This window comes from Cyprinodon tularosa, unplaced genomic scaffold (assembly GCF_016077235.1).
Source record: "Cyprinodon tularosa strain WSP-4 unplaced genomic scaffold, ASM1607723v1 ctg485, whole genome shotgun sequence".
NCBI lineage: Eukaryota > Metazoa > Chordata > Actinopteri > Cyprinodontiformes > Cyprinodontidae > Cyprinodon > Cyprinodon tularosa.
In genome coordinates, this window is record NW_024039213.1 from 621,900 (window position 1) to 647,922 (window position 26,023).

The 26,023-nt window shown below is 35.6% G+C and overlaps 1 protein-coding gene across 2 annotated transcripts in view; it reads left to right on the plus strand.

Annotated features, from left to right (window-relative positions):
• Window positions 1-26,023, plus strand: part of LOC119794626 (MAM domain-containing glycosylphosphatidylinositol anchor protein 1) — a 244,714-nt gene that overhangs the window by 213,696 nt on the left and 4,995 nt on the right. Inside the window, exons 14-17 of one of the 2 annotated variants that reach the window (XM_038302254.1) lie at window positions 3,589-3,741; window positions 4,052-4,213; window positions 12,037-12,167; window positions 24,130-24,247. In XM_038302254.1, coding sequence (XP_038158182.1) covers window positions 3,589-3,741; window positions 4,052-4,213; window positions 12,037-12,167; window positions 24,130-24,247 — 564 coding nt within the window. The remainder of the gene's footprint in view (window positions 1-3,588; window positions 3,742-4,051; window positions 4,214-12,036; window positions 12,168-24,129; window positions 24,248-26,023) is intronic. The other variant, XM_038302255.1, reaches the window with a different exon arrangement.

The following is a 26,023-nucleotide window of genomic DNA, read 5'->3' on the forward strand; positions in this document are numbered from 1 at the left end:
AGTGAAGAAGTTTAATCAGTACTTCCACTTTTACCAGAGTATTTTTTAACACAAGTACCTGTACTTTTACTCAAGTACGGAAAGTGAGTACTTTTGCCATCTCTGTCTATTTAATGGCTTATATGAGATTCATCTGATGGAGGGGAAATACAGGTGCTGGTCATAAAATTAGAATATAATGAAAAAGTAGATTGATTTCAGTAATTCCATTTAAAAAGTGAAACTTGTATATTATATTCATACATTACATACAAACTCATATATTTCAGATGTTTATTTTGTTTAATTTTGATGATTACAAATGACAACAAATGAAAATCTCAAATTCATCATATCAGAAAATTAGAATATTGTGAAAAGGTTCAAAATTGATGGCCCCTGGTGCCACACTCTAATCAGCTAATTAACTCAAACCACCTGCAAAAGCCTTTAAATGGTCTTTCAGTCTAGTTCTATAGGCTACACAATCATGGGGAAGACTGCTGACTTGACAGTTGTCCAAAAGACGACCATCGACACCTTGCACAAGGAGGGCAAGACAAAAGGTCATCGCTAAAGAGGCTGGCTGTTCACAGAGCTCAGTGTCCAAGCACATTAATAGAGAGGCGAAGGGAAGGAAAAGATGTGGTCGAAAAAAGTGTACAAGCAAGAGAGATAACCGCACCCTGGAGAGGATTGTGAAACAAAACCCATTCAAAAATGTGGGGGAGATTCACAAAGAGTGGACTGCAGCTGGAGTGAGTGCTTCAAGAACCACCACACACAGACGTATGAAAGACATGGGTTTCTGCTGTCGCATTCCTTGTGTCAAGCCACTCTTGAACCACAGACAGCGTCAGAAGCGTCTTGCCTGGGCTAAAGAGAAACAGGACTGGACTGCTGGTGAGTGGTCCAAAGTCATGTTCTCTGATGAAAGTAAATTTTGCATTTCCTTTGGAAATCAAGGTCCCAGAGTCTGGAGGAAAAGAAGAGAGGCACTTCATCCACGTTGCTTGAAGTCCAGTGTAAAGTTTCCACAGTCAGTGATGGTTTGGGGTGCCATGTCATCTGCTGGTGTTGGTCCATTGTGTTTTCTGAGGTCCAGGGTCAACGCAGCCACATACCAGGAAGTTTTAGAGCACTTCATGCTTCCTGCAGCTGACCAACTTTTTGGAGATGCAGATTTCATTTTCCAACAGGACTTGGCACCTGCACACAGTGCCAAAGCTACCAGTACCTGGTTGAAGGACCATGGTATCCCTGTTCTTAATTGGCCAGCAAACTCTCCTGACCTTAACCCCATAGAAAATCTATGGGGTATTGTGAAGAAGAAGATGCAATACACCAGACCCAACAATTCAGAAGAGCTAAAAGCCACTATTAGAGCAACCTGGGCTATCATAACACCTGAGCAGTGCCACAGACTGATCGACTCCATGCCACGCCGCATTGCTGCAGTAATACAGGCCAAAGGAGGCCCAACTAAATACTGAGTGCTGTACATGCTCATACTTTTCATGTTCATACTTTTCAGTTGGCCAACATTTCTATAAATCCTTTGTTTTTATTGGTCTTCAGTAATATTCTAATTTTCTGATATGATGAATTTGAGATTTTCATTTGTTGTCATTTGTAATCATCAAAATTAAACAAAATAAACATCTGAAATATATGAGTTTGTATGTAATGTATGAATATAATATACAAGTTTCACTTTTTAAATGGAATTACTGAAATCAATCTACTTTTTCATGATATTCTAATTTTATGACCAGCACCTGTAAGGTATGGACAATGGGTGGTTTAAAATACAAATAAATAAAGAAATAATGAAGATCTGAGAGCAAATACAGTACAAGCTTTGTATACCAGGGAGGTCACCAATATTAAAAGTTGTGTCAATTCTGTTACCCTAATCCAACTATGTATTTAAGATTATATTTTTCTGTATCTATTAGTATCTAATGTTTCCCTGCATCTCATGCTCTCGCTTCCCATCCCCGTTGATCTGAGTCAGTCAAGTCTTCAGTGTTTTGTTCATTAAGAGAAGCGTAGCATTTTCCTGGCAGGAGTGCCGTTTGGCTATGCCAGGGTGAAGCAATTAAAACAACAGCAGATTGGAACAGACTGCGGGAACAACAGTGTAAATTGAAAGCAGTGCATGAAGTAGAGAATGGTGTGAATAGTAATAGATTAGCTCCCTGAAACAAAAGAGAGCACACAAACAGTCCTCTTGGGGAGAGTGAGCCATAAGCATCTTTATCAGACTGTATGTCTGTGTGTGTGAGGCTGGCATGTGTGTGTCTCTGGGATGCTCTTACTGAGGCTGTCACTGAGGCTGTCAGCTTGGATGGTTTTAGACGGCTGTTGTTATTCTCTCTTGTCTAGTGAGTCTTTGATAATGGCAAAACCCACCAGATGGGCTAATGAAGGTGACAACACTTTTGAGAGAAGCTGCTTTATCTTGCTTAACAAGAGACATCAGCATTAGTAAATCTGAAGACAAGGAAGTGAATCCAAAGATCCCAAAAGAATACACAGAAAGGAAAAATGTGATCACAGCACCTGCCCATATCTATGACATTATAGTTTACATTTGAAAAGTCTAAACATCCAGTTTAAATATTCTAAAAAGACATTTTGCTTTTGCTTGTAACTTCAGCAAAAACATATATATAAAGAATAAAAAAGTATTAGTTGTTGTCAAATATGCAGAATATAAAAATAATTGTTTTAGCCAAAAATAATCTGTTTTAAAAATGGCTATTTATATTGATTGGTTTCTGCTTTCCCCAAAATTTACCATAGGTCAAATGTGAAGCAGGTGGCATGAACCAGTGAGTCATAATAAACTTCCACTTTGATTTTTTGGTTTCAAAAAATGTATTAAATAAACAAGTTATTACATTATGAATAATATCTTTTTGGACTAAACTTATTGATAAAAATCTTAAATCTCTCCTTTTGGGAAATACAGGGGTTCCCAAAGTGGGGGTCATTAGATCATCTTTACAGTTATTGTAATGTCATCTTTGACTGTAGTGAAGTAGAGCTTATATTTTTAAATAATTAAAAAATTTAATTTCTCATGAAATAAATTTATACCATTAAATGCATATATGTTTATTTCAGTTTTATCTAATACATGATACAAATATTAAATTTAATTCTAATTTTGGAAATACATAATTAAATATTTAATCATCCAATTAAATAGTTAAAAATACAATTTCATTTAATTTAAAATAAATTTTATATAAAAATAAACATAATTTATTTTTATATTTACAAGTGAACAGACATTTTAGAAGCTATACATATCTTTTGTGGGTCACAGGGTGAAATATATAGAAATCCCTGCTGAAGAACATGGTTAAAACAAGTCCATGTTACTTTCTGTAATACATATATCCTGTCCCCCACATTCTGTTCGCCATTTTGTTACTATAGGTCTGTTTACTCTAAGGTGAACATTGAAAAGAACATTTTATATATTACCATCATGTGGATCTTATGTTATTTATCTGCATAATATTTTTTCAATAAAATCTTTTTCTTATTTTTTTCTTTCTCTTTAAATTCTTCTTTTCATGTGCGCACACATCTCAGACCAAGTGTGTGGGTTCGAGGATGAGCGGATCTGTGGTTTCTCTCAAGACCGGAGTGATAAATTTGATTGGACAAGACAGAATAATCTGACGCACAATCCCAAGCGATCTCCTAATACTGGCCCGGAGACTGACCGCAGTGGAACAAAGGAGGGTAAGAAAATTGGGAAATAATTTTTATGTCAGAGTCATGAGTCATTGTAATAATAAGGAACCAGTTGTTGTAGAGCCCCAGTCAGCTGTAGCCTCTACCAGTCCTTGGTATGTTAATCTAAATACACCACAAAATACAGAATGCTGGTAGAAAAATAAGAAAAGTCTATTCTCAGAGCAGATACAATATGCAGCGCAACCAGTAATGGCTTTTTATGTCTAATTCTGTTATTTAAAATTTATTAATTTTCCTTATTTTTGAATAACCTCTTAACAGGTTTTTATTGTTTATGTTTTCTTGTTGATCTCAGGGTATTACATGTACATCGAAGCATCCCGACCTCGTGCTCAAGGGGACAAGGCCCGTCTTCTATCTCCACTTTTTAATGTGTCTTCAGTCAGGGGCCCGAAGGGCTCTAGTCGAGTCCCATACTGTGTCTCTTTCTACTATCACATGAAGGGAAAACACATTGGTGAGTGCTTACACATTCAAGGCAATGCAAGGCAAGTTTATTTAGATAGTACCATTCCGTATATAGACAGTTCAAAGTACTTTACATTAATTAAACAATAAGATAGAAAGAACATGAAATCAGAATAAAAGCAAGTAAAGATAAAAGCAGACATGGGCAATGTGGAGTCAACAAGTCATCTCCATGTCATGTAATAATAATAATAATGAATTTTATTTATCATGCACTTTACATTTGATTTCAAATCTCAAAGTGCTACAAAACAAGTTTAAAAGACCATAACATTAAAAACAGAGTAAAAAGACAGTCATTAAAATCAATACATTAAAAAACTGAAGCAGGTGAGTCCAATCTTCACCGTGAATTAACCTGTGCAGATTGGACTCACCTGGTTAATTGGCTGGGTAGAACCTATACATGACATGGAGATGACTTGTTGACTCCACATTGCCCATGTCTGGATAAAAGCATTATAAAGTAGGTAGTAAAGCAAATAAAACAATTGAACCAAAAACTTAAACTAATGAACTATTTCAATTTACAAGTAAAATCAAGTTTTAAACAAATTTTGAATTAAAAGAAATCAGGCTTTCAGCATTCTTACAGTGTTCTGGGCTATTGCTCCACATAAGTGACACAGAGGAACTCCTGTACCAGAAAGGCCCACCTAGTTTTCCAGACACTTATAAAATCAAGCAATGACATATATAATAAAACAGTACCACCGCTGTGGTTCTTCCACAGTCTGAATTTATACTGATGCTACTGAACACCTTAATAAGGGCAGTCTCAGTAGCCTGGTTAGCATAGAAAACAATTCTCCATCATGTGGAGAGAATTGCTTTCCTTTCTATTGCTTCCCTTTCTATGTATACATTGCTGAATTGTCTGATTGTGTGTTATTGTGGATTAATTTTAACAGTTAATTCTTGTGTTCTCACTATAGCATTTTAATAAGATGAATAGATTTTATAGACTTTCATGCTCTATATCAAACAATTTTCTTTCTGATTACCTTACATGTTTAAATATAAAACAGCATTACCTTTTAGAGAGATTATAGTCCTTATCCTCTATTTTTGTAAATGTTTAGTTTCTCCATGGCAAAGCTAACTTTTTAATTAAGGAGACAGTGTTATTCATTTGAATGATGAGTGTCTGATCAAAACTTTTTAAGTCATTGGGCCTTATGCAGCAACAATTTTGTATTCTAGTCGTAAATCTCTGGTACTTGGGGCTCTTACAAAGACAACACATCAGATTTAACAACGTTCTTAACTTGATCCTTATAAACTTGAAGCAGTCCACCTGTGTTTAAGTGAGCTTGCATTCCCGAGAAATGTAAATTTGCCACCTCAGTAAGGCCGTATAACTGCACAACCTCCTAAGATCGTCAGGTGTTCAATCACAGAAATGGCATTGAAAATGAAGAAAAAAAAACTCTGCTGAGAAGCAGAATTAAAGGACCAGTAAGAGGCAAGCAGTGTGGAATAAATTACAAGAGCTATAAATGACAAGGTTTGACTTTTATAGAAGTGAAAATAAAACAACAATAATAAAATACTTTGTAAAAAACGGTATTTAAAACTACTTGTTGAGGCATGAGGTGGAACTTATGACGTAATTGCTTAATGAGTTTGCCATCACCAACCCAACACAGCTATCTGCAACTCTCGTTTCAATACTAACGCACATATGTGCTGTACATCTCCAGTAGCCATATGGGGATTGATTAGGGCAGGATTGATGGGGTGTTGTTTTTCATGTGGGGCCCACCCAGATAGTGTTGCTTACGGGCCTATTGTTGTGTTGTTACGTAATTGTTATAGAGTGACAATTTAGTGCAAAAAAAACATCTTTGAATTAAAGCTGACTTATTGCACAAGACCCCTTCGCCAAATCAGGAGTACTAGTAAAATGTCTTCATACCCAGGAGAATATTAGATATAGGGGGAAAATGGTGAATGTGATATTTCCTTCTATATCACACATGCAAATGACTTAAGAAATAATTTGTTGGTACGAACACTTTTTGCATGAGGACCAACTGTTCATATTATACATGCAATCCAAACTGTTTGATATTTTTATTTCAGAATGTATAAGGCCTATTGAAATCATATCAATGTTGCTTATCTGTAGTTGGTCCTCCATCTTCCTTCTTTGGATAGTTTTTCCTTTCTCAATGTTTTTTTTTTTGTTTCTTCAGCCAAGCTTGAGAAGAGAATTAAACTTTTTTGTCATTACATTGTCACAAGTAGAAAGCAACCAAATTCACTCTCTTCATTTAACCAATCCCTTTGGGTAACAGTGGGCTGCTATTGGGTGGAGCCCGGGAGCAGTGTGGGGGTTAAGGGTCCTGCTCAGGGTCCCAGAGTGGCAGTCTGTGGGAGTGAGGCTTGAATTGTGAACCTCTAGGATCCAAGCGCAGTACCCTAACCAATATGCCACCACTCCCCTATAGCCCCCCCAAACTCTAAGCTTCTCCTTAGTATTTGATATAAATGCTCTATGCTTCTCCTTCAGGAAAGTCTTTATATAAGGGTTTATACATGGCCTTTTAGGTTTTGTCTTTGCCACTCAGAATCTGGGGATGATACTGTAGAATTTGAGTCTTCTGGTCAGAGAGTGGGGCATGCACTATTGGCATCCACTGTTGTACCAAAAATATAAATGAACCCCCTCCGTATATCATTCAACCTTGTGCTAAAAAAGAGCTAAAAAGTGAACCCTGATGTAAAGAACAGGAACTTGCCTGCTCACATGGTCTCTAAATATAAATAAAAAACGTTGTCCACAAACCAGTCAGCTTAAATGTTATTTACAAGTACAAACAACTTGAACAAAACAAAAAAAAAAACTTGAACAAAAGCACACAAAACTATTGACAGCTGGGACCTGCAAAAACATGCTGCCATCAAGCATCCTTGCTTTTTTTAAATTAACATAGCACCTTATCATTTACATTAAATGTTATGTGTTAAAAATATTTCTCATGTTCTAAATACTTACCGGTAGGCTATTTGGCAAAGTAGCATTTTGGGCGTTGTTGTGTAAATGTCAAGTTCTATTCTGTATGAAAATCGAGACATGTTTTTAGCTATAAGAAGAGGAGAGGAGAGAGTATATTTTTTCTCCGTCAGTTATAGTGCAGAATCACACATAATGTGTTTCTTCTCTTTGGGCTCACTGTCAGCAACAATAAACAATATTTAATTAGTTTTTGTTTGCCACTGGGTAGGTGTTTAGAAGGGCTGAATGCAGTATGACAAGTTTAAAATTTCTTGGATTATTTTAAACAGGGGACTGAAGTTTATAGAATGCATTTTATTTTCATTTGGATCAAATGCTTTGATAAATGTATTAATAGACTCTGTGTACCTTTTTATCAACAACTTGTGTTTTGTAGGTATCCACATTGCAATGGATGTAGACTTTTTGTAATCCAAATTGAAAAACTAATTTGACTTAAAGATCACCAGTGAATGCATGCTTGTGATGTTGCACATCTTTTATACCTTGTTCTCTGATAATAGTGTAGACAAGTGGGTCTGATAGAGCTGTGCCCCTCTGAAACTTTCACTACCACACTCTGCTATACCTTAGACCAATCAATAGATTGTTTTAATAGTCCACTGCATCCTGCAAGGTGTGTGTGAACTTATAGGTATAGTTATGTGTAAGCATTGATAATTGGAATAGGCAAAGTTTGAGTGGAAGCAGAGATAGAAATGATAATGAGGCTTTGATATGTAGCTGTAGACTCAAAGACCAGGTTGAGCAGATAGATATATATTTGGATCTCTCTATTTATGTTATATTATATAAAGTATTATTCTTTGTCTTATGTGACTCATACCGTTCAATAGCATGAGAGATGTTATGCAATTTATATATCTTTAAAAACAAATTAATAATTTTCTTGAGATTTTATGTCAGTTATCAACACAAAGGAAATAACAATGACTCCTGTTTTTATTAGTTGTTTTTGTTGTAGCAAATATTAGCCTGTTAGTCTTTAATAAAATCCAGCACAAACTATTGCTTTCAGAAGTCATTGATAAACTGAGTATATGTGCATAACAGTTTCTGAGACAGGGACCAGACCTTAAGAGAGCAAAACCAGACGTTCCAAGACCGAGAACGAATCTTTAGAATTTCAATAAAATTTTAGAACATTATTTTCTACACTAAAAAATGCAAAAAATAATTGAATGAAAAATGGTTAATTTATTTAATAAAAATTACTCATGGCTGTCAAAGTATTAATTTTCAATCAAACCATAGATGTCCAGAATTTAATTTATGTGTAGTAATTGGGAATGGCACAGGGGAAAAGATCTGACTGATGATCAGATTTGCATTCGAGAATTCACAGTCCCAGGAACTTGTAGTGTTAAATTAGCTGGCACTGACTTTTTACCCAATCTTTCTCTCTGAAATGAAAGGTTTATTGTGATTGAGAAAAACAGAGCAAAGATTGTTTTTGCATGTATTTTAAAGTACAAAATAAACAACTCCAACTTATAGGTTTTATTGTTATACAGGATCTTGTTTACAAGTGAGATCTGCCTTGATAAATTTTGAACATTGTACCGGGCTTCTCTTGCTTTTAGCCTACTCTCTGTTGGGTTGCTCTCTGTCCCTGTGTTTTTGATCCTTGTTTGCCTCTTGACCATACGCTTTCTGGTAGTATACAATTTGTTAATCCTGGAAGCTCTTGCAGTGTTGGACCTGGATAGGAGATATCTTCTCTTTAGGATTGAGAGGATTTTTTGGAGCTTTAACTACCAGCATGATGGTGAGCTGTTCCACCTATGTTTACAGAAATAAGGTTTGATGCATCGATCATAGTAGCTCTTCTCTGTCAGTCAGAATGTCCAGTTGGTTAACTATTACCATTTTGTCTGTTTGAATTAGGAAGTCCTACAGGATCTTAGCTCTCTTATTCTCCACCACCTTAGGAAGTGACTCCCATTTTGACCCAGGGGCCTCTAATTCAAACTCCGCTCAACTTATTCTAAACATGACCAGGTGTTGCATAAAATCCTTTCATTCTAATCTCTCATTTCCTGGTGTGAGATACTAAATTGTTTCAAGGGACTCTGTGCATAGCCTACAACTTAGATCTTACCTTGTGTGGTAGATCTGGGCTTGTGTAGATTTAAGGACATCGGTTAACAAAAATAATGCATGCAAATGATCTTAGAAAATAATGATCTTTAGTTAAATGATTATACCTTTGTTAATAACTGTGTTATTTACTTATGGAATATCCATCAGATTAGCATCAGGAATTATATATACCAAACAGAATTCTTACAGTGGTCTTTGGTCTAAGCCCAGGACGGAACCTGGGTGCTATCTTGGTCAGTTGATTGGCGGAGACTTGAAAACATAAAACATCCGTTTTATGAACAGGCAGCACCAGCAAGGCTGTGCTTGGTTTTCAGCTCTGAGCTCCCATGAAGAATAATGCTGTCCTCTTATTAACATGGAAAATAGACCACGATTCTGGAGATTTCACCACCTGTAATGTGATGATAACTGAGGGACGGACTGTGTCAAAACACATCAATAAGTTGATGCTCTGATATGGAAGATGTAGTTTTGAACTGGAAAAGTTGTAATTCTTTTAAGTAACATATATTTTTATTTCGGATTAAATTTAGCTTCTGAGTACAGCTTCCTTCTTAATCCCATTAAAAAAGGGATCATTGACATATACTAAGCAGATTAACCCCATTAACACAACTCTTTCAATCAGAAGAGTTGTTCAGTTATTTGAGGGTTTTTGCAGAGGTGCTTTATCTCAACTTGTCAATTTCTGCAATGTTTAAACAATATTGTTTTTGAATTCTATATACTGTACATTAAATAGAAAAGGAATTTTCAGACATGAAAACATATGGGTAGATACTTCTTCTGCATGCACACACATTATTACCACATGTAGAGCACGTATGCCCCCTGCTTGTGCATTTGTTTAGGAAACTGGTGGTTGGTTAATGTTCCAATTAGGGGCTGGCTGGAGATCGTTAAGAATGCTCACTGTTGTCCATGATGTCCTTCATTTTAAAGAAGAATTTATGTTTTTTGTGAATTAGTCTTCAAGGATTCTAGAGGAATTTTCAAACTTTGGTGGCCTTCTTTATCAGCTTGTTGAGCTTTTTTAGTAATTTGCTCTGATGCTGTTAACCAAGCACATGAGGACAGAAGAACCACAAAACAGGCTTAATTGGAAGGCAACCAAACTTTTGCTAAATTTCTTTGAAGACGTTTCGGCATCTATCCAGAAGTCTTTGTCAATTCTGTTGGTTTGCACCAGACTGAGAATTTACAGAGGCATGATGGCAGAAGAGATCACACTTTCCACAACAGACTGATAAAATATATGCTGTTAAAATAGGAGGGACTTAGCTTTCTTAAGAAGTACAGTCCGCTGTGTACCTTCTTGGAGATGACCTTACACTTGCTTCTCCAGTTGAGTTTGTTGCCCAGGTGTCCCGAGCCCGTAACATTATTAATGACCCCTAACACTTCCACCATGGACTTTTCTCCCTGCTTCCCTCTGGGAAGAGGCTTTACAGCATCCGATTCAGGTCAAGCAGACTCCAGAACAGCTTCTTCCCAAGTGTCATTAGACTGCGGATTGTTGTATAAAATGGGGTGTAAAAAAAAGCGATGAATGTTGGAAACTGTAAATCATTGCCAGTCTTATGTTTTGCATTTTTTTAACATGTTTACAATTTATCACTGCTGCACTTTAGAATTGGAAATGTCTTGAGAGCTGCACTGAACAAAATCTCATTTGTATAGACTCTGTGTGGACAAAATTACAATAAATTCTGTCTAAGGTGAACACTAAGGAACTTAAACTCCTCCGCCTCATCTCATTCTTCCAAATTGTAACAGGATTTCACTTATTTTTAGTTCTTCCGAAAACCAGTTTTTCTTCAGGTTGTTTACACACCATGTGACAAAGTAAGCAATTCCATATGCTCAGGTTCGTGCCCATTTTTGATGCGCCCAGTGACTGTAGAGTCATCCAGGTATTTCTGCAGATGACTCAACTGTCTTGTATTGAAAATCAGAAGTGTACAGAGTAAATATGTAGGAATAGTTATATTACCATCGTATGTAGTCCGGGGCTTCTGACTACCTGATCACACAGTTGACCCTTTAATTTTACAACCCATGTTCTATTTGTCAAGTAGTGTTTGATCCAAGCAATTGCTGTTGCCTTTACCTGTGTCTTCTGCTGTTTCTGACAAAGCAAATCAGAAATTGTGTTGAATACACTTGAGAAATAAAAAAAAACATGACTGTCTAAATAACAATTGACCTGGACCTGATGCCTAATTACAATTCAGTCTCTCCAGTTGACTGAATTGTGAAAAATAAGGGATAATAAACCTACATATAGTAAATACTTAAGTTATTCCAAAAATATCCGTTCTTTCAGGTGCTATGTCCTGCTTCATACTGTAGATATGTCCGAAATAAGTCTAACCCATTTACTGTAGAGGGTTTGTATGGTATTGTCATTTCAGAGTTTTTTGTACAAGTCTCATAATGCCAGAAAGCCTCACCAAATAAACACCAATCCACATCTAATGTACTGTATCAAAACTAAATATAATTTAGTTTAAACATAGGCAGGGTGAAGTTTCTACTTTTCTATATGTCATTGGAGAAAATAGATTTTATTACTGACAAATTTCTTGTTTTTTTTTTGCTGAATTTTCTAGATAAAATATTTTGCTTCTTGCAGTCTGACAATTTCAAATTTACTGTACTGTACATGTGTTACTTTTTTACAGGCACGCTTAATGTTCTTTTGAGAATGAGAAGTATTGCACCTGTGGACTCAGTGGTGTGGACAAAATCAGATCATCAGGGCCCAGACTGGAGGAAAGCCTTCTTTGACATCAGCCCCAGAGGACCATTTCAGGTAAACCACTAGTGCTGGCTGTTTCCATACACAATAAAAGTGTGAAGTCAATTATATAAGATTAAAAATGAGCACATCTTATACTCGTAAACCCTCTGACAAGATATTTAATATAAAACAAATTTAAAAATAAAACAGGTTGAAGAGGAAACCTGTGCATTTGTTTACTTCACAGTTTGGTCCTTTCCTATCTGCCGTGTCCTATTACACCCTTTTGAACTAAGATGTTGCCCGAAAGTCAGAACCTGTTCTGCCCAGTAGAGAGAAAAATATGCACTGTTCCCCTTACTATTAATACAATGTTTTAAGAATTAAGCATTGATTTTAGTCTTGATTTCATGACAGGAATCTAAATATTTTCTTTTCTTATTGATGAAAATACATAGAAACATTTCACTGTACTTCACTCTGCCTTAATCAAAATAATATCTGAAAGTTATTTCCTTATTATTTTGTCTACTCATTACTACGACAGAAAAAAATCTTTTGAAATGCAAATAGTTTTCTAAAGTATTCTCATCTCTTTGCTTTTTTTCTACAAAATTGTGTTGAAATATTTACCTCCAACTTTGAGGTAGATCCCTTAGGGCTTTGTTGACATGTAATAAAGTACAGATAAAATATTAATGAGTTTTGGGATCCCCTGTATTTAAAGATATACGGTTACTGTTCATTTTTCTTTTATGTGTGCAGAGATTTTGCTGAAAGAAAGTTATTTGGGCAAAAATGTTTATTTTGCATAGTTCTTGAACCAACATATAAATCATACAAACATAAGAATATATTGGAATGACTAGTTGGAACAGCTTAACATCTAACCTGGGCTGTATTAACTTGCTAACTTTAAGATTTAGCCAAATCAAAACAGATACTGATGCTATGAGGCTGGTTATTTAAATATTACAGGAAGGTCAAAGTTTAAGTTAACTAGTCCCTTTAAGTCATCATGGAAGTAAGTGCTTTGGAAGAAATAGCATAAAGGTCACTTATTGTTGGAGGACTGTCTGCAAACAAATCATTAAGTCACATTGGCTCTCTGTTTTTTTTTTTTTTTTTTTTTTTTTTTTTTTTTTTTTTGACTAACATGATGCATCTCCTTATTCTGATTCTTCTAACTTTCTTTTAACTGAACCGCTTTAAATACTCCTTTATACCCACATCCATCAAATTTTAAATGAAGATAGGTCTGTTAGGGAGAAATGGAATGTGTGCAATAACTTTTTGTTCTGCTTGTTTTTTTTAGTATTGTATGTTAATATTATTATTGTTTTTATTCTTATGAGTCTGTATGTAGCCTATGTGTGCATTTTTAGCTGGTATTTGTTCCTATCTGTACTTATTGTTTCTAATGGCAGCTAGTACTATGCACCGTGCACTTGGTTCCATGACAAATTTTCCTTATGGGACTAGCTGAGTTCCCCTAGGGGACTTTTCTATTTCAAATGTCTTTGCCACAGTCAGGTATAGTACACAGGCAGAGAAATATTGACAGTCTTGGCTATTTTGTTTCTGATTAGATTTTGTTTTTGCTCTTTTTTTATTGGGAAACTAGATGGGTCAGTTATCCATCAGCGTAATACATTCTTTTCTCAGGGCTTACAATAAATCAAACGTTGCCGTAAAGTGTGAAGGTTTTTTTTACCCTAGTGCGCCTAAGTTATTCACTATTTATTTATTAATTTGTTTTACAATTTAGTTTTAATAAACACTGCATTACTTTCAAAGCTGTACTAATTATAAAGTTTAATTATAAAACAAATGTCATTTGATGTTTGTCCTTAAATTCCCGTGTGTGATAGTTTATTTATTTTACATGGACTTTTGTGCAGATGTCATAGGTAGTAAGTAGAGAGCCCTGCACCTTTATTCCCTACTAAAAATAAATATATATAATATTTACAAATATATAAAGATATATTAATAGAATAAGAAAGAGTGGTATTCATATATTTTCATGTCTTTGGCACTCAAAACTCAGCAGGAAACATTAGCAATGATTTTTTTTTTTTTATATATGCATAAAAGATAGTTTGCTGGAGTTTCGATGGTGAGATTCATCTACACCAACCTCACTGCAAATTATTATCTTGACCTCTAAATATATATTTTTACCACACATCCAGTAAATTTAATAAAATATCAACTTTGTGAAGGTTTTCTTGGAGCTCCTTTTAGATTGCTAAAAGGTGTAAAAAGGCTTTATCTAAAATAAAACATTTTGATTTTAAAACCACAGGGCTTTAAGTTGATCATCAAATTGGTGAATAGCAGCCCAAAAGCCTTTAGAGTGTATAAAATGTTTCTTTTTGTAATTTTGCAGATTTTATTTTTTATGGCATGCAACAAATGATATCTGACATATCCCCTGAAATAAAACACAACAAGCTGTATTCCTTTAGACAACACAGTCACTAAAAAGATATTTCCATTACTAAAATGTAAAAAAAGACCATCAATAGAACAATATCAATATGTATTTGAATGGTAATCAGAAATTTAAATAAACAAAATCTGTAAAACTTCAGAAAATATTTATATATCTACAACTCGCAGCCATTTTTGGTAACTCTTAAATGAAGCATTTTAAAGTCCACCTCTGTACATCTCTTGTCTCTTGATATTTTAGTGTAGTTATTGTATAAATAAGTTAACACTTTCCTTCTTACATTTTCCAAGCCCTAATGGCCATTCCCTGACCTCTGTAAAAGTCATTTAACTGAAAAGGTTTTGTTACCAGTACATTCTAACAAAGTTATAGGATGTGTTTTCTTCAACCAGGTCACTCAGAAATAATAAACTGTCAATGTATTTCAAACCTGCTTTGCAGGCGGAGGCTTTAATGTGTTGAAATTATATGCTAGTGCCACGAAAGGCAAATCGCCTTTCTTTCTCATACTTAGTTGCCAGGGTTACATTCCTACTTTTTGCAGTAGTTATGGCCTAGCTACATCTTGAAAAGATTTTACTTCTTTTATTCGTCTTTTATTAAAAATCTGTTGTCAAGTAAGAAATCAGAATTTTTTTCATAATTTTATCTTTTTTTTATACAACATGTAGTTGGTCCCTTAACATATGATAACATTCTGCTCCTGTCCCCATGCTAGTTTCGTTTAGGGGATTTATGCATACTATCTTTGTCTAATGATGAAAACTGTTTTTTCACCATCTTAATGACATTCGTTGCACACCTGGTCTTTTCCAAGCTTGTATTTTTTCCTTCCACCCATAGTAATTCTACTTTTAAACGCACTTTAAAGTTAGATTTGTTTCTGAAAGTTTCACATTTAATGTTAAACACAGTTTTCATATAATTTTGGTAAGTAATAAAATGGATCTCTAATGCTTACCAAAAAAAATCATTAACTTTTGCTCTGTCTCTGACGTCCCCCTCTAGTTCTTGAGATTTCCTGCTAGACATTTTTCTTTATGTCATTTTAAAGTAAAAAAAAACCCAGCTAATTTACTTATTTTTGCTATTCCCACCATCAGGTTTTAATACCAGATGGGCAACTATTGGCTCAAAAAGCTCCTGGTTTACTTCGTGGTACACAGTTACTCTTTTTTTGTGCAATTTATATCCTCTAAAGAGCATAATTGGCCATTTTAGTGACTTAATCATGAAAGATATGTTCAAACAGTCAAGGAAAAAAAAAGGACCTTCTTTTGTTTTTTTTATTGCTCCCTGTATTCCTCGAGTAATACACATTTAGAACAAAAACGCTGAGGAACACAAAGACGGCTACTCATTTTTTTTTTCATAACTGTATGTTTTAGATAAAAGCACATATGCGTCTAAATTAAATTAATATTCATGCAAATTTCATTACAAAAGTAAAACTTAAAAAGATTTATTACACACTTCTAAGTTTATCAGAAACTATGGCCTGTAAACCTAGTAGGTGATCATTGTATGACACTGCTAAGGTGTTGAGTTGCAATGCTGTGTGATGAAATCAGCATCTTCATAAAGTGTACCAGGAGAGGGATGCATTAATTATTTATTTTAATATTACATGCTAAACGGCTCCTCTCATCGACCCGATTAAATACATTGGACCAACACAGGTAGATATCATATTCCACAAATCATTAGGAACTGAAAATTTCACACAGACTTTGAAGCTTATTGGACTATATTTTCTCCACAAGTACTTACTTCTTTACTAGTCTGAAATAATGATTTTAATATACAATGCGAAATTTACTTTTTTCTGGAAAGAGAACTTTGGATTCCAGAGCGGTAATCCGCTCTTTTCCTTGGTATATAGTCCTGATATTTTTCTCATTTACGTGTAACTTAAAGTGTAAATATTTTAAAAAATCTGTTGTTCAAATATTCTGAGTTATGAATTGATTCTGTGACAAGAACAAAAAAACTAGAGACCTTTGGATAATTGAACAGTCCAGTGATTTATCGTCATAGACGGAAAGTCAGCAGGTTTTTGCAGGGCTTACACTGACTACAGAGTGGTTGTTCTGCAGCCACCACAACAAAGCAAAGTAATTAAAATCAGTTCGTACACGCTCATTAGCATGGTGCAGTGCATGTGCAGCTTCCAAGGATGTACGACTCAGTTCATACAACCTTCTTAATTTCACAAGCCAAACAGAATAAGTCAGGTGCCAGACTATTGGAGGATAAAAAGTATATTTATGCACACAGAAAACTGTGCCCTAGAACTTCCAGAATATGGTGCAGTAAGAACACCAAAATTAAGACTAGTGTGCCAACCATTGCCAACTTCCTTGGCACATGAGACTATATCCATTGTACAGACAGCTACTGATCTAAGTAATGGTTGGCACACACCAGCTAATGAGCGGCCCAGACTGGCAGAGTACTCTTTTGTATTAAGTCTTGGGATGCTGGTAAATAGCATGAATGGGCTGGTCATCCTCTTGATTGCCTTTTGCTGTCAATTAGCAGAGACCGGTATTAGCCCTAGATAGGCAGGCACTAATATAGAATAGGCTGGCATTAGCATTAAACAGCCTAGAAAAGAGCATGCCTTGGCTGGTCAACTACAACAATAGTCTCAAAATAGCTGAAACTCGCCTCAGATTGCAATTTTTAGATCTGTGCCTTGTATTAAGACTGCATCACCATTGCTTGTGCACAAATTTCTATCTTCCACTTAGTTTTTTTAATATTATGCTTCAATAAAAAATTCTATGAGCTGCCAGAGTTTTAAATAAAAAATGTTTTGCTTAATATATCAAGTAAAATTATTTTAATTATATAAACTTCCTTCATTAATGGTCTTGGTCTACTCAACATTTAAGTAAAACCTGCTTGAAACACTACCTTTCACAATTAAATTAACTTTAATTGCATGCATGAGCTGCTGAATGAAAACAGGGAATAAGACCTGAACCTCCATGATGAGCAAGCATGAAGCGACAGTGAGAAAAGAAATTCCCCTTGGGAAGGAATCTCTGGCAGAATTAGGCTTCACATGCCAGATTTCTAATGGACCGGCTGGGGATGCCTTGTGAAAGCATTATGAGTCCAAGAAATTACTTAAATAAGGGCAAGCAGCAGCATAGAGACTGAGCCAAATAGAGCTTGCGAGAATGTTAGACCCGGGAATGGAGGAGGGTTGAGTCAGGGTCATCAGAATAAAAATCTGACATGCTGTCCAACTCAGATGCTTTTCGTGTCAAGTTGAGCAGGATTCTGGATGCTAAATGGATTATGAGGAGGTGTGGTTGAAAACTAATTGGCTGCTTCACAGACCGATGAGACTTTCATTGCATTAGGGTAAGTGATCCAGTTTATCCATTGGAGCTTCAACATAGACTGCATTTGTACTTTTAATGCAGAGGACAGCTTGTTCAATTGTTTTTTTTTAGCCTATGTCTTCACAAATATGCAGGTTATACTCTAAATACCACACTGCACATACTTATGTGTGGAGGATATGGAGCGGGAAACATTTACTACATACAAAGTCATTTTCTGAAGCTCAAACTCAAATGCAGATGCAGGTTTGCATCTTTTGATAGTCAGGTGCAAACACACAGACAAACATTTCTGAGGTCATTGTGGCCAGCAAGAAGGCATTGTTATAATGCCAAACAATGGTATTTCTAAAAACATATTTTGAGCAGTGAATTCACAATATTAGATTAATATTAATAAAGAAAAAAATGTTTACAGAGCCTGCATGCCATGTAATTTAGTGCACCTTATTTTCTATCTTTGAAGATCAGGCAATTAGTAAATTATGTGTACGAATGGTAAGGCTATATTTGGAGAACTGTTTATTGAGGTTTAAAGCTGGCATATACAAGGGTGCTAGTAGGACAAGAATTAGCATATTTTATCAAGTGTGTGTGAAAAAAAAAGAAATTTAACTTTGGTTTTCATTGCTCAAACCATTAGCTAACTTTAATTTAAAAAATACCAGACAATATCTAAAAAACACTTTCGAAAACAGTATTAAGGACAAGGTATAGTAGATAATAGTGGATGTGTAAAACTCATCTTGTTTTTTTTGTTAGAAGCTAATTAACTGACTACCCTGATTGTGAGGTAATTATTCTGTTCAACAGAGTGCTGCCTGTAATCTCACATTTTTGCCATTGATGCCCTAAAGGATAAAAGTCTAAACAGCCTAGGATCAGGTTAATAGTCTTTTTATTTCTGCCCTAAACCTGTACATGTAATGGCTGAAGTGAGGGTTAGTCTTGTTGATCGTCTCTGCAGGCCTAATAGTTTGTTGCAGTTTAGACCTTTATGTGCAGAAGAATTTTGCACTTTGACTTGGCAGCAAGCTTAAAGTAATGTGTGCTTATTATACAGTAGGACTGAGGTAATGCAAGAATACTTCTTATAATTATTCCAAAAAAAACTTTGGTGGTAATTTTTATACCTTCTATTCTACAGCTTAAATAATAAAATTCTGAAATGTATTATAGGGTACATACTTATGTTTGGCTTAATTATATGTCAGAACATTTTTCCCCTTAAAATCTGTTACATATATATTATTGTTTTATCTTACTATTTCAGTTTCGCTTACCTCTGTCTTAGCATCCCCTCCATTACACCCCTGACATATTTTTTTTTTTTTAGGCTCGATCAAATTCTGCTGCTTTTGATTAAAATAAGTAAAAATAAGATTTTTAGGCTGTTCCAAAATATTTGTGCTCGAATAAGTTACTTCATATTTTTATTATTATTATTATTATATACAATGTGAAAACACCTCCAAAGGTGGTAGAGATTGACCGAGCCAAGATCCTGTGGGACTTCCTGATATACAGTAAACAGACTGAATGGACGGTAATGGCAAACTAACCGGACATCAGAAAAAAAGGAACATGAGAAACTATAGAAATACCAGGGGCTCACAGAAAAGCTGGAGAAAACCTGAAAGGTCAAGGCATCAGTGATGCCTCTGGCCACTGAGGCACTTGGGGCAGTGACCCCCAAACCTGAGGAGTGGCTACGGCAGATCCCTGGAAATACATCAGACATCTTGTTCCAGAGAAGTGCAGTTCTAGGAACAGCAAAGATACTGCGCAAATCCGTCAAGCTTTCAGTGATTGTATTATAATTGCATTGTAATTGCATATTTATATTGGAAGTTAGTACAGGGTGAACTATAGTTTCAGTTCAGTAATTAGATAATGAAATCTATTATTGAACACTTTTGAAAGACAGAATGGGTTTTCCAGTGAATACATAATAGAGTAATAATGACACCTACTAATTAAAACAATTGAAGTACAATAACACCAATACAGCAACCCTTGGTAGATTACTCATCCCCACTCTCAGATTAACCTGAGGCCATCTGTGTTCCTCACATTTTCATTCACCCGAGGTACCTGTGGGAAACCAGGCTGACCTACTATGTATTCCTCTGTGCCTATCATTGGACAGTGAATCTGCTCCTCACAGGAATTTCAAAGCCCTCACTGTATATTTGTGTGTAACACGTGTAAACTCAGTCACTTTCACTGCTCCTTTTTCTAACACTGTGCCCCATCTGGTGCATGGACAGCACATCAAGGGAAACATTAAAGGTTACAGGGCTCAACAAAACAACACTCTCACAGCTCCAACCTGGCATGTGACTGTACCCCTTTTGATCCTGGGATCTGTTTCTGCACCTACACACTCACAATTTGTACGACTTTTTTTTTTTTTCTTACAATTTGATCATAAGAAAAAAGTGTGTTTGTTTTATTCCTGTGTAAAACAGCTCCAATGTCTGTGAAAGTCACAAATGGAAGTGTTTTCTTGTTTAATTACAGGATATTGATGTGATTTAAAGAAAAAACACAAATGTGGGGATAATGAAATTATTAAATTGTTTTTGGGATCAATTTTACAGCTTTAACATCTGACTATTTCTCATTCTTTTAGATTTCAAAATGTTTTCTTTCATTCTTTAAACATAGAGATTGCATTATATTAATTTAAATAGATTTGTCTTGAGATTTTTTATCGTCTTGTAGTGGTTGGGATTGTCTTGTAATGTGCTGGATTGGTTCAAATCTTAATTAGAAAAATAAGACTCCATTTTGTCAGTTGAATATTTTAAATAAGTTTTGTTCAGTATTTATATTCTCTTCTTAAATTCACTTATCCATGGGTATAATCATAACAGCTTATTTTGTATGTCTGACTTCTGAATTAATATTAAAGTCAATTTATAAATAGTTTTATGACATATTCAGTATAATTTTCTGAGACCCTTACTTGAAGGTTTTCATTGCATATAAAATATTAATGACAATAGGTACCCAAAGTGGATTGATCAGAATTCCAGCCAAACACAGAGGGAAAACAAAGTTGGTTTGCTTAGTTTGTCAATCTAAGCAGTAACAAAGCTGTTTGGAAGTCTGTTTAATTGAGGGGATTGTGGTGTTTCGGTCAATTAGTTGTGTCCCTCCACCCAAGTTTCCTTCATGGCTTCAGTCTGTCTAATATTCAGATCCCCTGCTTAAATAAGCTGACCACCAAAATCCATACTGTGCTGCAGACCTTCTTTTTATCCCTCTAAATACCACCCAGTCTGTTTCAATGTTTTCTTAAGTATTCTTTGTCCACTCAGATGTTTCTAATTCCTTACCAAAATGAAAGCAAAAAGTGAAAGTAGGGAACAGCAATTTAGATTTATTTTTATTAATGTAATCAATTTGACTCTAGATTAAGAGGAGGTTAAAGAGAAACAAAAATAAATTTTTCATAGTTCCATATGGACACTTTAGTAAGTCTATATACTGTAGATAAGCCTTTTGCAATATCCATAGTCATAACAATGGGGATCATGGACTAGATTAAGTCATCATAGTCAGAAATTAGATATCTAGCAAGTCTATACATTCTCTCATTCTGAGATCAATCAAACTTTGTGAGGAATCTTTCTTCTCACATTTTAAAGTACCTGCATCACCTGCTCATGATTTTATCATAATTTTCAACTCCATGATTTTTATGTTTGATACTTTAACTTGACTCCCCTGTTGGCCATGAACCAAATGCTCAAAGATTAAAACAACACAATGGAAAACCTCTGACATGAGACATGTTAGCTTTGATGATTGCTTAGCCTATTCTTCACCTTTCATTCACAGAAAGCATATATATGGGGGGGGGGGATATGTGTGTTAGGCTTTTCCACTCAGTAGGTCCAGATCAGGTTAATGGAACCCACACTTGTTATAGCTTGATATATTTACTAAAAAACTGGTGGCAGGGAACAGACCCACACTGCAGCCTGGTGGTGTTAAACAGATGGACTTTGTAGAGTAAAGCCAGTCATGCATTATTTGTTATTCCTCCATGTCTGCACCTGCTTCTATCAAGGTAAGCTTTAGATATTTATTAGAAGGCTTGTTTATAAGCAACAAGCATCCAGGTTTTCCTCTAGCAAGGGGTTTCCACATACTAACACATTTTTAATCAAGGTTACAGAGCCTTACTCCCAAACCCAGCTGACATACTGTAATGTCGCTATATTAGTTTGATACAGTATGAAATGTAATATAATATAGGGTGCCATTTTTATGGGAATGACACATTCTTAGAATGTATTCAATACAACCAGCACTTTATCAATCATATGTATTATTTATCCTCGCTAGATACTAAATCATCTGTATATTCAACTTAAGTAATGGATGAGATGTAAGTTTTCAAGTATTTAATAAGCAAAAACCATTCCTTATTTATTCTATTTTTCTCCCTCAGAAGGAGACTGCTTGTTTTGTTTTTGTCTTTTTCTTTATTAGCTGCAATGGGCGTCTGGGCGCCTTTGTTACACCGCAGTAATTAGGCTGTCACTCAGAAACCAGATGGCTGTTAACTAAAAAGGGAGTTTTCTGATGAGACTCCTGTTTAGCCTTGTTTTTGTTGATGTGGGAAAAATCACAATACACAAGCATGATTGCTAAGTATATGGTAAATGCTCAGTGACATGCTGATGTCAAAGCGTCACCAATAAAACCGACTCTTGATAATGAAAAAAAAAAGAATATATCTTACCTTTTAAATATTTAAAACATTTTTTCAGTTATATAGTATATAGATTTGTATGTTCTTATTGTTGAACAGCATTGTTACATCATATCATAAGAAATATATCTATCTTTCTGCCTGTCCATCCGTTCATCAACCCATCCATCTCAATTCTCTCCCTCTATCCTTCCACTTGCCCATTTATTATTCGATACAGGCCACTTGGGCAAAAAAGGAATTCTGTGGAAAGCATTGAAAAGGAGCAAAGGTAGTAATAGGTCTTAAGCTTTAGCAGTCATAGAATTAGATAAGTTTGTGAAGGCATGTGTGAAAATAAAATAAAAACCAAACTAAGTATTAAAGGAATAGTACACCCAAAACATGATTAGCCTTCATTTTCTACTCACCCCCATGCTGAACAACACTCTGGAGTACTTTTTTGATATCTCAAATGCATCTGGAGACCTGGGAGGCTTCTTGCTGTCTGCTGACATTCAAATAATGGAGGTCTATGGTGCCCGAGGCAGAAAGGTCCATAAAAGTCCACAAAAAACGTGTCAATATTCCTCCATACTGCTCGTCCAATGTATTCCAAGTGTCCTGAGTGGGTAGAGTCCATAATTTACTTGAAACGAAGTCATTTAGAATGTTTTTAGAGCATAAACAGTAGTGTATAGGATTTCCTAAAAGCGCGTTCACGAGTCTACGGAAACCGCGGGAGACCAAACCAGACGAAAGTGCGCATTCAGCGTCTGCTCTGCCGATAATGCAAGCGTAGAAGAAGAAATGTGCTGTTTACCTGTGCAAAGAAAGAAACAACGAAAGAAAAATGTCTGAGGACTTCAGTGTTGAGGAAGAGCATGAGTTCTTTGCCGAGCTGAATGCGCACTTTCGTCTGGTTTGGTCTGCCGCGGTTTCCGTAGACTTGTGAACGCGCTTTTAGGAAATCCTATACACTACTGTTTATGCTCTAAAAACATTCTAAATGACTTCGTTTCGAGTAAATTATGGACGCTACCCACTCAGGACACTTGGAATACATTGGACGAGCAGTATGGAGGAATATTGACACGTTTTCTGTGGACTTTTATGGACCTTTCTGCCTCGGGCACCATAGACCTCCATTATTTGAATGTCAGCAGACAGCAAGAAGCCTCCCAGATCTCCAGATGCATTTGAGATATCAAAAAAGTACTCCAGAGTGTTGTTCAGCATGGGGGTGAGTAGAAAATGAAGGCTAATCATGTTTTGGGTGTACTATTCCTTTAAAAAAAACTAAAAGTTTGCCTGGAAGCTAAATAAGAGAAAAGCTAGGTATATCAGTCCATTATTTTATACATATTTATATATATTTTCTATAATGTAGTTCCTTTAAGGCAAGTTTTAGGGTAAGTTCTTTTCCAAAATGGCTCTGGCTGTGTAAACCTTTGGACTGAATTCACTCACTCATCATCTGCTTGTCTCTTTTTTCGTATCTCCCTGAAACAGATTGTGTTTGAAGGAATCCGAGGTGCAGGCTTTGAAGGAGATATCGCCATTGATGATGTGTCCATCACCATAGGGAAATGCAAGCAGGAGAACACTGTAGCCAACGCAGGTAAGACAGGTAAGATGTGGCTGATGGGGTATGCTTGGTGCTTGTGAACAGAGATGCTTCGAAAACATGCTAAACACTGCTTTTCCAACCATCTGACATAAAAATAGGACATTCATTCCACCCTTAATGAAATAAAATGTCTTTGTAGTCTTTTTCCCCCTTATTTAAGGATAGAAACACAAAATAGGTACTGATTTCTTCAGTATAAACAGACACTTTTTGTACTTCCTTCGTTTTACCTTTAGTTATAGTGGTTTACAAGTATGATAGCTGAGGGATGCAAAGGCATGATTTCACATCAAAATCAAAAGGGTATGCAAACACAAAAATGAGAGAAACAGTAAACCTACTGCAAATTCATAAATTATGCTAAAACATGAAACACCTTGAGAGAAAATGCAGCAAGTAGCAAAACGTATTGCAAAATAAGAAGAGCTGCATTTCTGCCTGTCAAAAGGAAAGTGCTCCAGGCCACTACAAGGGGACTAGTGGGCAGTTTGTCATATCATCTACTGGGCCTTCTCTGTGAGGGAGGTGACGTTAAGCTTCCAATTTGGCTTCTTCTAAACATCGCAAATTGTAGATCCTACCTGAATTCCAAAAATAGGAACCTGACAGACTGTACAGTATTCCTGGGGAATTGTGGTGTTGCTGGATGCATCCAGGATGGCTCTGTACGCAAACTACATTAGATCCAGAAGTGGATGATAGATTTAAGGTGGGTCAGCATGAGAGGAAAGTCCCATTCATTGTAGGTTATGTCACACCCACAAAAAGACACTTAGTAGCAACAAAAAGCCAGAGGCGTTTTTTTTAGATTGATTAAGAAAAGGAGAGCAAAATGCTTAACATTACTTGGAAGACCTATCATACAATGGTGCATATTTTCTCACCACCATGGCGACAGATCATTTTTCAGAATACCACTCATAAACGAAGGGGAGAAATCATCTCTGCTTTTCTTACTCAACAACCTAATCCAGAACTTGGATAATCACAAAACTGTTCTCTGATACGCTATGATACAAAAGTCCTGCCTAGAATATTTTTCAAGATCAAGCAGTGAAAATGCCCAAGACAGGGCTGGAGGAAATTGGACATGACAGAGGGAGAGGTTGAGCAAATAAGTCCATCTGTAAATTTAAACATGTGAAAGCAAGACTTCTTCAGTCCAACAAAAATGTTCACAAAAGGAAAAAAGTCATTTTGATTAACTTAAACTCCTAAAAAGGGACACAAGAATTATGTAAAACACTGATACTTCGAGGATATAAGACTAAAAATGAACTTTTACTAAAGCACTTTCAGTCAAATAAACACAAGATGCCTCAAGGTTCAGACAAAAAAGGTCAACGACACAAAGTGGCCAAAATATGTTGATGCATGCATTTAAAACTCTAACAAAAAAATTAGTAAAATGGGAAGAAATAGCCTTTTGTTAGAACTAATCAAAGACAATTGACGACTTTCACAAAAAATGCTTGTGCACATTAGCTGACTAGCATATATAGTGCATACGGTAGCTGCTTTTAGTGTTATGTCTTTAATTGTGTTTTACTAATTAAATCTAAAGTCTAATAGAATAAGAAGCTAAATATGTTACAAACAGATTAGGATCTCATGAAAGAAGCACAAGCTTGATTTCATTCAGCAACATGTGGTTTAAGTCTACAGGGCTTTGTTAACTTTTAGGATTTATGATGAAAAAAAGATATCAGAGCCATGAAATCACTCACAACAGCAAAAAAGATGCACCTCCATGAATGATTAATGACGTCTGTTTTA